General features: G+C 37.9%; 1 protein-coding gene across 1 annotated transcript in view; it reads left to right on the plus strand.

Moving 5' to 3' along the window:
- Positions 1-12,037, plus strand: part of LOC127960132 (chemokine-like protein TAFA-2) — a 105,766-nt gene extending 93,729 nt beyond the window's left edge. Inside the window, exons 4-6 of the mRNA XM_052559712.1 lie at positions 4,859-5,008; positions 7,913-8,037; positions 11,292-12,037. Coding sequence (XP_052415672.1) covers positions 4,859-5,008; positions 7,913-8,037; positions 11,292-11,303 — 287 coding nt within the window. The 3' untranslated portion in view covers positions 11,304-12,037. The remainder of the gene's footprint in view (positions 1-4,858; positions 5,009-7,912; positions 8,038-11,291) is intronic.
- Positions 12,038-12,882: the final 845 nt, after the last annotated feature.

A 12,882-nucleotide genomic window follows, 5' to 3' on the forward strand; every position in this document is an offset into this window, starting at 1 on the left:
TATTTCAAAACATAAATGTTTCCTGTGACGGCAAAGCTGAATAATCTGCTGAATCATATGCATTCTAATATGCTGATTTGCTTCACAAAAAAACATTTCTTATTTTTATCAATTCTGAAAAAAGTGTTGCTTTTTTTTAAGCTAAGGTGTTCTGTGGATGTGCCCATGTGCACTGGTCAGTGCACCATTAATGAATACTTCATGATGTTATTTAACTCTTGGATGACTTAATCAATATTACCCTTCCTTCTTCATTGAGCATAGAACATTCATGGAGGAACAGTTGGTTCTTTACAGCCATGAAGAGTCAGTCCGTCTTGGATGTATCAGACTCTGTACATCATGCAACGCACACACACACATACACACACACACACCATCCCTGCTCCATTGAACCGGTGAGGCTGATACTGTCTGTCAAGCGCCTTGGGTTGGAGAGACTACCAAGACTCTGGTGATGAATGTGTGTTTGGCTCCAGAATGGACCTACCGACTTCATGAATGCTTTAATGAATGCTTTTAAGCATTGTTGCATTAGGCATGTTTCAGGACATCTTCCAAGTCACTATTTGGATGCTTCAGCCTTACTTCAAAATATCAGAAGTTTCTGCTTCTGCCGCCTTCTTTTTTTTTTTTTGTAAAACCCTATATTATATAATGCAATGACATTTAACAATTTTTACATGGTTTAGTACTTTGTTGTGATACAGGATCATATCTGGTCTCCAATGGTTTATTTTTTTTTCTCTTGGTTAAACAGACACTGTCACTGTAGTTATTAGCCTTGAGGATGCAAACAGAGCTTTGCGTTTGAAACATATGAGGGGAGTTAACAGATATGAAGAGGCTTTGTTATTGCTCATGAGTAATTGTTGCCTGTCACATGAAACGAAAGCAGACTGTACGGTTAAGTATCCCTTTATGCCTTTGTTTAGCATGGCAACATAATAGCTGTTTTGATGTGTCCTCGGCTAATGGCGGTTTAATCATTTGTTTACTATGAAGTATATGGTGATATTTAGTCATTGTTTGCTTTAACGGTTACGCACCTCACTCTTATTTTTTCATCCAGCATCTCCATCACAGTGTTTCTGGGGGGAAAAACAGCCTTTGAATAGCAATTTTGTCAACACAAAGTCTGTCATCTCTCTCTCTCATGCACCAAAGCAGAGGGTGGCTGTGTTATGCTAATTCAATAGGAGCTTAGTAGGAACATTTTATATGTTTTCTCTCCTTTTTTTGTTATTCGTCAATATGTTCGATGTTTGTAGAAAAAGAGCTTCTTGGCTCCAAAAAGCCCATCAATGACAGACTGAAAAAGCACAGAAGTAAGGCAAAAGGGTAAAAAATGTCTGCTTAATGCTCATACTTGCATCTGAGGCAGCAATCTGTTCTGTTTTATTTTTAAAATGGCCTTTACCCTTGTGGAGAATGTCACACATCCCAATGTTAGATGATTTTACCCTTCAACTCACATTAATGAGAAACTGCATGGAGACTCTTAGATCCTAACCACATCTGACAAGTGCCAGCACATTTGCAAATCCTGTGAAATAACCATATGTTTGTCATTGCTTGAAAAACTGTTTGGGCTGTTGGAAAAACCATATGTTTGGTTTTTTTCATCTTTATTGGATTTGGAAAGGTATTTGATATTTCTAACAAAAGTATCTGGACTATTTTTCCACACTTTAAATACAGGTGCATCTCAATAAATTAGAATGTCGTGGAAAAGTTCATTTATTTCAGTAATTCAACTCAAATTGTGAAACTCGAGTATTAAATAAATTCAATGCACACAGAATAAAGTCTTTGGTTCTTTTAATTGTGATGATTCTGGCTCACATTTAACAGAAACCCACCAAATCACTATCTCAACAAATTATTGATGAATATTGTGACATGTCAATCAGCTAATCAGCTCAAAACACCTGCAAAGGTTCCCTGAACCTTCAAAATGGTCTCTCAGTTCGGTTCACTAGGCTACACAATCATGGGGAAGACTGCTGATCTGACAGTTGTCCAGAAGACAATCATTGACACCATTCACAAGGATGGTAAGCCACAAACATTCATTGCCAAAGAAGCTGGCTGTTCACAGAGTGCTGTATCCAAGCATGGTGAGTTTGCTGGCCAGTCAAGCACACCAACACCATGGCCATTTAACCAACTTTTGGTGCTTTTGGCAGTGTGGGCAGGTATATCAATTGCATATCAAAAAGGCTCCTTTTATTTTGCCTCCATCTAGTTCATCCATATCTTCACAGTCTTCATTGGGATGATGCTGCTTGTCAATGTGGGATCAATGGATGTGATTGTGGTGTTGAAAGCAGTGCCTAAGAGCCGTGCCAGCTCCCATTACTGTTAGCGCCTGGATCGCACCCCCTCCCGCTGTTGAGGCAGACGTTCCCTGACTCTGCCAGACGACCAGCCTGCACACCTTAAGTGAAACATATCGATTGCAGCTATTGCAAGTCCATGTAAATTTTGCACAGATGTCCAGAGAAAGACACAATGCCTTCTTAGAAAAGGTCTCACATCAGTTGAGTATACAGAGCCAAGAAGTAGCTGTTTAATTCTCTTTGTTGGTCTTCAGGCACCTTGCTAAACACTGCAGCTTAATCTTCACAGGAGCCAATCGCTCATGCCTATAGATTTGGTTGACTTGTGTATGACCTCGGTGAAAGGGTTATGGTTTAATTAGTAGTTTGCACTGTTTCTCCAGGCCCTGCCAACCTGCCTGCTACCCAGAGAGAAGCTTTCCCACAGCAGGTCGAGGGCTGATCTGGGATCAGGTGCTCCTGTGTTGTTGCTGATCTCTGTGGTTGTGCCAAAAACATTCTGTTCCAGGAGCATGACACTTCCTTTATTTCACGAGTTTGATTGGATTTCAGCGTGACCTCGAGTCAAGGAACAGATTTTGATCAGCACCAAACATAGAAACGTAATTTTCACTGCCAAAATTAAAAGCTTTTGAGTTTTCACAGAAGCTCTTGAGTGCGTAGATAATATCATTTACATTTATGCACTTGGCAGACACTTTTAACCAGAGAAACTTGCACTTCGCTCAAGGTACATAAGTATGTGTGTTCTTAAGAAATGAATCAATGACATTGGCATTGCTGGAATCTTCTTCTTCTTCTTCTTCATACTGTACCCATTATTACAATGGTTTTTAAGAACAGTTTGAATTATTAATTTTAGAATATTTATTTTTTATTTTTAAGAAATTGCTTTCTTTTTATGCTTATTTATTTATTTTTTACAATATATGAATTTATGAAAAATACTAAAATAGGATTACAGAATAAAAATAAAACTTTTTTTTTATAATTAATTTTTATTATTATATCATATAGAAATATGCAAAATAAATGTAAATTTAATTTCAGCAGTTGTTATACATGTGCTTTTATTTACCTTTAAATTAATTTGTGTTATATCATATGTATTGGCTTCATATCGGTCACCCTGCTCAGATATCGGCATCACAAAATCACTAGTTACGAAGAAATGTATTGTTAAAAAAACTTTAATGAATCCAACCCCTGGATTATATTGGTTTATGTCTGGTTTTGTGTCTATGTTTGGTTTTAAGTGTAATCTTGAAGTAATACATCCAGGAGCAGTAAATGGTTCTCTTTTTTTCTACTTCTCCATCAGCTCTGAGAGCATTAAATCAATTTTAATCAATCTGCACATTTTTAATGTAATCATTTAATGGCCAATTTATGAAAAGCTAAATTTTTGAATATGATGAATATATCACGCCAGTAAATGTATGCAAATGTTATTTAGCATAGACTTTCTCAAACCATTTTTCACATCGTTGCTCTACCAGAGAAGCCAAACACATGACAAACTCAAGCTTGTGGAGTAACCCATCCCAGTTTGTTTCTCTTATAGATTTTTACAAGCACTGTGCAGTTGGAAGGTACACAAATAAAGGTGGTAATGCACATTGAATGAGTCAAAGCAATCATTTTCTATAAGATGTTGGAACAAACTCCACCAATGAATATTCAATTTGCATCCGCTCAAACTTTTTGAAATTAACTTTGGCCCTGGAGTGTGTTGAGGCTGAGATAATCACACAAAGGGGCTTCAGCCCTTCACCTGCCGGCGTTTGCATCGGTAAATCTCTGTTTTTCTTTCTCAAGCCCACAATCGGCCTACCGCTCGACAGAGCCTTTTGTGTGCACGTTAAAGGCTCTTTATTGATCGGAGGCAAAATGTTTTTAATGTTGTTGATGAGATTTTGAGATTGGCCAGCTAATGGGAAAACGGAGGCCCCTTTTTCAATCAATTTTTAACTCAAGTCTTAAATTGAAAATCTTTACCAATGCAATTAAGGCTGATTTGAAAGGTACACTAAAACTTTCGAAATGTTTTTATACTCTTCTTTTTTAAACTCCTCAATTTAGAGCTTCAAAGTGATGTGTGAATACACGCTTTTAAATGCTACGAGACGTTGCTCCCCGCCGTTGTTCAGTCATAGGTGAAGGATAAACAAAACAAAATGAGAATAAATCATTTGCCTGAAAGATGCTTCTAGATGCATAAAGGTCCATGATGATCAATTAACCGTTTTACTTGTAATTACTAAAGTGAAGCATAAAACCCAACTCGTTGATCACAGGGAATGTTTTTCTGATTTCTGACCTGAGACAAATCAAACCGCTTGCATTAGCATTCATTAAATCGTACGCTGCCTCCACGTCAACAGATTCATTTCCATTGCAGCCACCGGCAGCAACAGAATATGCATTAGTGCCTCATCGTTTCCTTTGTCGGCGAGGAGAGTTTGAAACAGCTGGCTGATTTTAATAGACTCGGTGTCCTTGTTGTTTTTCCTCAGTACACGTCAAAGCGGGAACCTGTGAGGTCATTGCAGCCCACCGCTGCTGTAACAAGAACAAAATCGAGGAGCGCTCCCAAACTGTCAAGTGTTCTTGCTTCCCTGGGCAAGTTGCTGGGACAACAAGAGCGGCTCCTTCCTGTGTGGACGGTAAGACATTTGTTTGTGTCTGTGTGTGCGTGTGTGTGTGTGTCTGTGTGTGTGGTTTCTGATTTGATTCTATAAAGCAAAGTAGTTTATTATTTACGTTATACTTGATAAATAGATAAAATATTAGACTTTTATATTATATTTTTACTATCTATACTAATTAGGATAAAATTAATATATTTTATCTTTTTTTTAACTAAATTAATTGTATTATTTAATAGAAAAAAAGTGGTGGTACGGTGATGTAAACATCAAGAAAAGCCATTCTAATGTAATGTAGTACCTGCTCTTAAATTAAACCATCATTTTAAAGTCTAGCCGCCGTCTTTATCTCAGTCTCATCTCTCTGGGCTGTCACTTCTGAGTCAGGGTCCGTTTGAGTGTGACACCGTCATCCTGCTGTTTGCTCGAGTGCAGCGTGGGCTGCTTGTCTAATAACATGTCAGCGCCCCCTCACTGGACAGGTCAATCGATCTTGATCTTCTTTTCTGCCCTCTAATGCATCTGACAGGTGCTGCCACCCCCTGCTGAGCACCAAGACCACAGCACATGATTCTACCTCCTGAATGAGGACAAAAGCCACTACACTTAAGACTGAAAGACACTTGACCTCCTTACACTGTTTTTATGCGGTAGATTGTGTCTACGTACTGTAGGTTATGAAAGTCTGACACAAGACTGGAAATGTGATTTTTTTTTTAAATATATTTTCACTTATCTGTTGATAATATAATTTTTATTGGAAAAAAAAATCATTGGTGGTCTCAGATTTTTGGACAACAAAAACACAATTCAAATGTTCAAAGAAGCACTTGTAGAAGATCTAGCCTTTTTAATTATAGTTGCTATATTAAATACTCTTGTTATTACTTGAGAATGAGAATATCAGTGGTGGCCAGTTACCACGTTTAATTATAGTAAAACGATTATTTTGGTAGGTTTGTGGGAGTGAATACATATTTAACTACACATGTATGTCTACATTTTTAAAAACGTCATAAAATAGTGCTCTTTTTACGTGTTTCCTGTGTTTGAAATTGAAACACAGTTGGGATGGAAATTGCTGATTGCAATTTTTTTTTCTCGGAAGACAGGACTTTAATAATAAAATCTCCATAATCATCGGGAAGAAGGAGGCGGGAACCGGCGCACAATCAAAATGAAACTTTAATAATTAAAAATAAACACAAAATAGCGCATCAGCCCCTAACGGACGACTGATGCACGCAAATAAAAAGCAAAACATAAACTAAAGCCCAGGCCTGGTCCTCTCTCGTCCTTCATGGTCGTCGCTCCAGTTTTATATCCTTCCATCTCCTACGTGGGACTCGAGACCGGTGGTGGGTGGCAGGTGTAGCTCATCTCCAATCACTACACCGGCCTCACTCCTCGTTCCCACGTCCCTCGGCCCCGCCCCACTCGTCACAATGACATTCTCATTTTTAGAAAGCATTGTATTGGGTGTTTTCCTAAATGCACATCTGGTAAAAGTTTCACCCAGGATCATTAAAAAGTGTGCCTGTGGTGATTTTTCTGCAGAATGAAATAGTTTCTGCTTGCATGTTTCGTGGCACTTTGAATGTACAAGAGGGCTCATCGCAAGTGCAAAGCTGTACCAGGTGCACTGCTGAGCAAGTTTGTTACATCAGAAAAGCCATACATATGAACTTGGTTGTCATGCAAACCTCAAAATGTATTAGTCTACAAATCGTGCAGTATGGTGTGCTATTTTGAGGTCTTAACATAATATTGTGTAAGGAATCATGCAAATAATCTATTAAATCTATATCATACTAAATAAACTTATTAAATGGTGCTTCTGTAATCATAATTTGTGTGAAATAGAATCAAAGTTGGTGGTGTTTTAATGTTACTAGTGTTCATATTAACTGGAAGCTGCAGTGAATTTTATGTATAGGTGCCTTTTTGGAGGTAGAGGTATGTTTTTCCGTTCAGCCTAAAAGTTTATTTCATCATATACCGTATTTTTTGGACTAGAAGTCGCACCTGAGTATAAGTTGCATCAGTCCAAAAATACGTCACGATGAGGAAAAAAACATATATAAGTCGCACTGGACTATAAGTCGCATTCATTTAGAACCAAGCACCGAGAGAAAACATTACCGCCTCAGCCGCGAGAGGGCGCTATATGCTGCACAGTGTAGACTATAGGGGAACTGAGCAGCATAGAGCGCCCTCTCGCGGCTGGAGACGGTAATGTTTCCTCTCGGTTCATTTCTCTTGGTTCATTTCTCTCGGTTCATGTCAAATTAATTTTGATAAATAAGTCGCACCTGACTATAAGTCGCAGGACCAGCCAAACTATGAAAAAAAGTGCGACTTATAGTCCGGAAAATACGGTAGTAGGATTCAGCTGATAGATGTGGACTTAAATCCACATCTATGATTTTGATATCCTGCGATTTTAAAAAGTTTATAGCTCCTTCCTCTCTGCCCCATATTAAAAGCCTCAAGCTTGACAATGTCTTCCATCTGCTTCTCAGTTCCCCTTAACCCTCAACGTTGTGCCAATCCCCAAGACCACAACCCTTGTCATCTTGACATGAAGGAAGAACTTTATCCCGAAAGACATACTGTGAGCATCGAGCCCACATCGGATTGATGGATTCAAACCGTCAGCTTTGAATCAAAGACCTCCTCCCTGACTAGCCTCATTGTTTTCGGGAGAAAGAGATACAAAGACGTAGTTTCATTTCATTTGACAGTGGACGTGAGTGAGATATTCTGAGGTTTTCTCCTCCTCTCAATCTTCATTGCTTCATCCTTCAAAGTCTTGGATGCGTGGTGATTTGGGCTTGTTTCTTTCCCGTTTTGGCAGTTGACACAGAGTGAGCAGAGTGTTGAGATTCTCTCTTCTTTCTTTCTTTCTCTCTGTCTGCGCAGCTTCTATCGTAGCACAGAAGTGGTGGTGCCAGATGCACCCGTGTATGGAGGGCGAGGAGTGTAAGGTGTTGCCGGATCTAAAAGGTTGGAGCTGCAGCACGGGAAACAAAGTCAAGACGACCAAGGTGAGAGGGAGCCCATCCAATTACAGCACAGTCGTATACCCATCATAATAATGCCAATACCAGCTTTAGAAATGTTCCAAAATATCTGTAACAGGACAACAATGATTCCGATAAAGTGGGCTAATGCATATATATATGTCAAATGATTAATCATGTTTAATCGCATCCAGAATAAAGGTTTTTGTTTACATAATATATGTGTTTGTATTGTGTATATTTATTATGTATATATAAATACACACCAATACAGTATATAATTTGAAATGTTATATATATTATATTATAATATTATAACAGTATTATAATATATACACCACATTTATAAAACTAAATGCTAAAAACTTTTTAATTTACATTTAATAATTATAATAATATCAGTATATTTTAGTAAATATACAGGTAATTTTATATTTGCTAAATGTGACCATGCACCACAAAACCTATGTAAAGGTCTATTTTATTTAAATTGAGATTTATACATTTATATTTGGCCAAGACTACTTAGTGGTCCTTGCATATGACACTGTCTTGAAAAACACTGGGATTTTAGACAACTTTATTGTTCAACAAAAGCCTAGACAAAAGAAACACAATGTGGCATTGCATTTAGAAAAGTCAGCGCGGGCGATGATGCGCTTCCGCAGGTTAATGTGACTTATTGTTTTTATGTTTGCCACCGCATGTTTGCGAGCCGCTGTGTATGTTTGGTTGACACACAGGGCTTGTAGCCATCCATCAGACTGAGAAGTTTGACTCACCAAATGCCTGTGCTTCAGTCGAGTCCTCCATTATTCATGGGGCAGAGGGGCCGGTGTGAGGCAGATCTTTTTTATTTTAGCCCTTTTAATAATTCATGTGGCTGCACTCACGTCAACAGCAGGCAGACCTCTGAGGTGTTGGGAGCTACTCTCAAACCTGGGCTTGATTTTTGGGGCCCTCTAGGCCACTGTCCGTGGATGTGGACATGCAATATAACCGCAAGAAGAGATCCCAGGAATGATGAGGGCATGATGGGATTGTTTAATCTGAGGTCTGATCTCTTTGATCATTACTTTTGAACTTTTCACCACTTCCCTTGATCGGATTCAATTGGACATATATTGCATTTTTTTTTCCATGTTCTGAAGTGCTAATTATGATTTATATATTTTAAATATATATTCTAAATTGTGGTTGAAAGTGGTCTGTTCTGGAAAAATAGCACGACACTGAACTTTCTAGAGTCTATGACAAGAAAAAAATATGTAATTCTTAAAACCACAGCAAAAAATTAAGGTATATGCTAATTTGTAAATGGGGGGAAAAGGGGAAAACAGTTATCAGATAAAACATGCACTACCATAATTTGGGGCCAGTGCAATTTTTAAGAAGTTTATACTTTTATTTAGCAAGGATGCATTGCATTTATCAAAAATGAAAGTAAAGACAATATTATAAAAGTGTTTGATTTCAAATAAATCATGTTCACTGGGATTTATAATCTTTATAATGTATCAGTTTCAATTAAGCAGAGCGACTTTTTCTAACATTGATGATAATAAATGATTTTGGAGCGATGATGCAACACTGAAGACTGGAGTAATGATGCTGACAATTCAGCTTTGCATCACAGAAATAAATAATATTTTAAAATATAGAAAACAGTTATTTTAAATTGTAATAATATTTCACAATATTACTGTATTTTTGATTAAATAAATGCAGCTTTGTTTAGCATAAGAGACCTCTTTTTAAATTTTAAATACAGACTCTAAATCCGGTAGTGTAATATAGTTATTTTATTGTATTATATTAACACAAAGTTTTGAATAAAGTTTTGTGCAGTATTAGAAATTTGAATATACACTCAGGAATATCCTGACCTGTTTCCTTCATACTCTCAGTAGCTCAGTCTGAACTTGTTTCTATTGAATGGTGGTCTAGTGAGTCCATGTCTGAACCAGAGAGGGAGGTGGGACGTTGAGGAGACGGCGGCCAGGACACCTTCCACTTCCTCTGTGTGTCCTCCGGCTGCCTGCTGGCAATGACCTGAAGGTGTAGATTACACTGGGCTTCCGTTAGCAGCCTGCCAGCCAGGTCTCGTCCACAACTACAGAGACCTGCCCTACCCTGGCCTCTGAACCCAGAGCCTTGCTTTTGTGTTTCAGAGCTGGAACAGGACCAGACTTGCATGCTAAACCCTTCCAGATCCAGAGGAGCTAGCGGTTCCGGTCCCTCAGTGTGCTGCTCTCTATTTCGGGCCGCTACCGCTGAGCTCCTGCTGGTGGTGTGGTTAATGACACTTGTAGGTGACAATACAATGTGCCTGCGTGAGCATGTGTCAGTCCCCATATTAACACCTCATGCCTTAGAGGAAACTTCTAATTGAAGAAATTTCCATTTTTATAGCGCTGAAGGCCCTCTAATGATCAAGAGATAATTAGTTAACACTCTGTGATTGTTGTCGTTGTTTTATGATGATATATACAAGTGTTGTGATGTTTAGTCTACTGCAATGACACCTCACATTAACGTTTCAGTAGGCGGCATGAAATCATTGTAGAAATGGCACAAACAAACAAACAAATAAATAAAAATAGTACCTAAAAACCATATAGCTCGAATATTATCATGATATTATTTGTGGTTTTATCGTGATCTAAATGTGTGCCACTTTGGACGACCAATGATTAATTTGAATAAACCTCGACCAATCAGAATAATTCAATTTCGCCATGTAAAACTGAGGATGTTACAGTTCTAACAGATCTTACTATTTCAATAATGAATATAAATTTACATCTCAAGCTGCTGTCAATTGTGCATTTCAAAGAGAAGATAAATGTTTTACTGTTATTATTATTGTAGCTTGCACTGTGAAGATAACTGTGAAGATAAACGTCATCAAAGTCATTCAACACAAACCGGTTTTTATGATTTGAAACAATGTCACTCAATAGAACATGCACAAACTAAGAAATTCATTGTTCTATTAAGACATTTATTTTGTTATGGAAAAATGACTGGAAAAGTATGAGTAAGAATTAAAAAATGTGAAGTGTTTGTCATGTTTTTATCTCAATGTATAATAACACATTTTTTCCTCAATATGTATCCTATAATAAACAGTATATGAGTCCTGAACATGCAAATACTGTATATATATCCACTGGTATAAATGGTATTTCAGTGGTTTGATGCAGATTTTTATCCAGTACAGCTTTACAGAAATCACATGCAGACATGAAATGATAACTTGGACTCCTCTTTTTCAGGTCACGCGATAGTCTGGGACCGATATACATATGGGACTAGCAGTTTTTTTTTTTTTTTGATCAAAGCAATGGAAATTAAGTTTCATTGACTTCAAACTACTTCACAACTATTGGGATCAAGTTGTTGGACCTCTGTTGAATACTAATGTCACTTGGAATGGACCATTTAAACAACATGGAATTTTCCTCTCTTTTTTCACCCCCTCTTCTATTTACACTCTGCCAAACTGCCGTCTTTGCTTTCTAACAGTGTCGGACAAGATCATACACCGTGTATAGTAAATACTCCATAAAAATCAACATGTGGACCAGTTCAGAGACAATTGTGTGATTTCAGAACAATGGATTACATTTCCTATTTGTGAAGCGAATGTGGACTTGAAAGGTTGGCTTATTACTTGAATCATATGTTCCAGAGGCACTAATATTCAGTCCCCTATCCTTTGGTGCCAATATTTTATTTGTTCTACTATGGGCAGATTTTTTGATCAATGTGAAGTGTATGATTTTTGGGTATGGTTTTGGGGGCACTCAGCTCCATTTTGAAACAGACTTGTGAAAGAGCAAGAGGCAAGTATGACGCTTAGAATTACCACTATTGGTAATGGATGGTATGGATGAAAAAGTTGAAGTGGTCTATGGGAGCTTGTGAAAAAGAATATAGCAAAAAGATTTATTGTTTGTTTTAAAAGCCTTGGTGGCCAATATTGAGTCAAAGTGTCAGTATTATCTCAAATAAAAGTATCTCTATGGGAAATCTCGTCCAATTGTAACTTTGAAGCATGATTACTCTGCCATCATAAAAGAGATAACGCATTTAAACATAACATCCACCCACCAACAGAACAAAAAGAATAAACAATCAGACATCTTTCATTATCCATATGTCACGACGCATTCGCCAGCTTTGATAAAATCTTCAAGAGCATCAAGATGTCACATGACTATGCTAATGTTCGCATTGAAATTGACGTGTAGCCTGTGTCTTTGATATACAGATTTATGTGCAGATGCCACGTTATTAGCATTCAGTCAGTGAGTCACATAACGCTTTTGCAGCTGTCACAGAACACTTCAGACTGACTTGTACAGGGCAGGGCTAATGCTATTAGCATAATACCATTTGCCAGCGATTTTTGTCTGGCTAATTTACCATTAGCAATATCAACAGCAGAACAAGGAGGGGCATGGCGAGGTTAGTCAAGATGTCATTTGCTTTGAGAAGTAAGTCACACAAAGGCTTGCTCCGAACATGTCATAAACATAATGTTCAGACACTGGAGCGTTCATAATGATGGACTAATGTTCTAATGTGTTTAGCTAATTGCAGATTGAGCTTTCAACTGAAAGAATGTGTCATTAGCCAAGACTAGGAGATAAAAGCATTTAGGCTTGTATGTGTGTGTTGAGGCAGTTTTGAGTGCTTTGACTGTGTTTTCAGGACATTGTGCTACAGTTCATGGCATTGGGACAAAGGGTCGGTCAACTGAAATGGAGAACTCAAAGACCTTCCTTGCCCTTGAATCACGGTAGGTGTTTGAAGTATTCATAACAGTGTTGAGGAGTGAATAACACAGTGACACTAGAAACG

The sequence above is a fragment of the Carassius gibelio genome, chromosome B6, assembly GCF_023724105.1.
Source record: "Carassius gibelio isolate Cgi1373 ecotype wild population from Czech Republic chromosome B6, carGib1.2-hapl.c, whole genome shotgun sequence".
In the NCBI taxonomy this organism is placed as follows: domain Eukaryota; kingdom Metazoa; phylum Chordata; class Actinopteri; order Cypriniformes; family Cyprinidae; genus Carassius; species Carassius gibelio.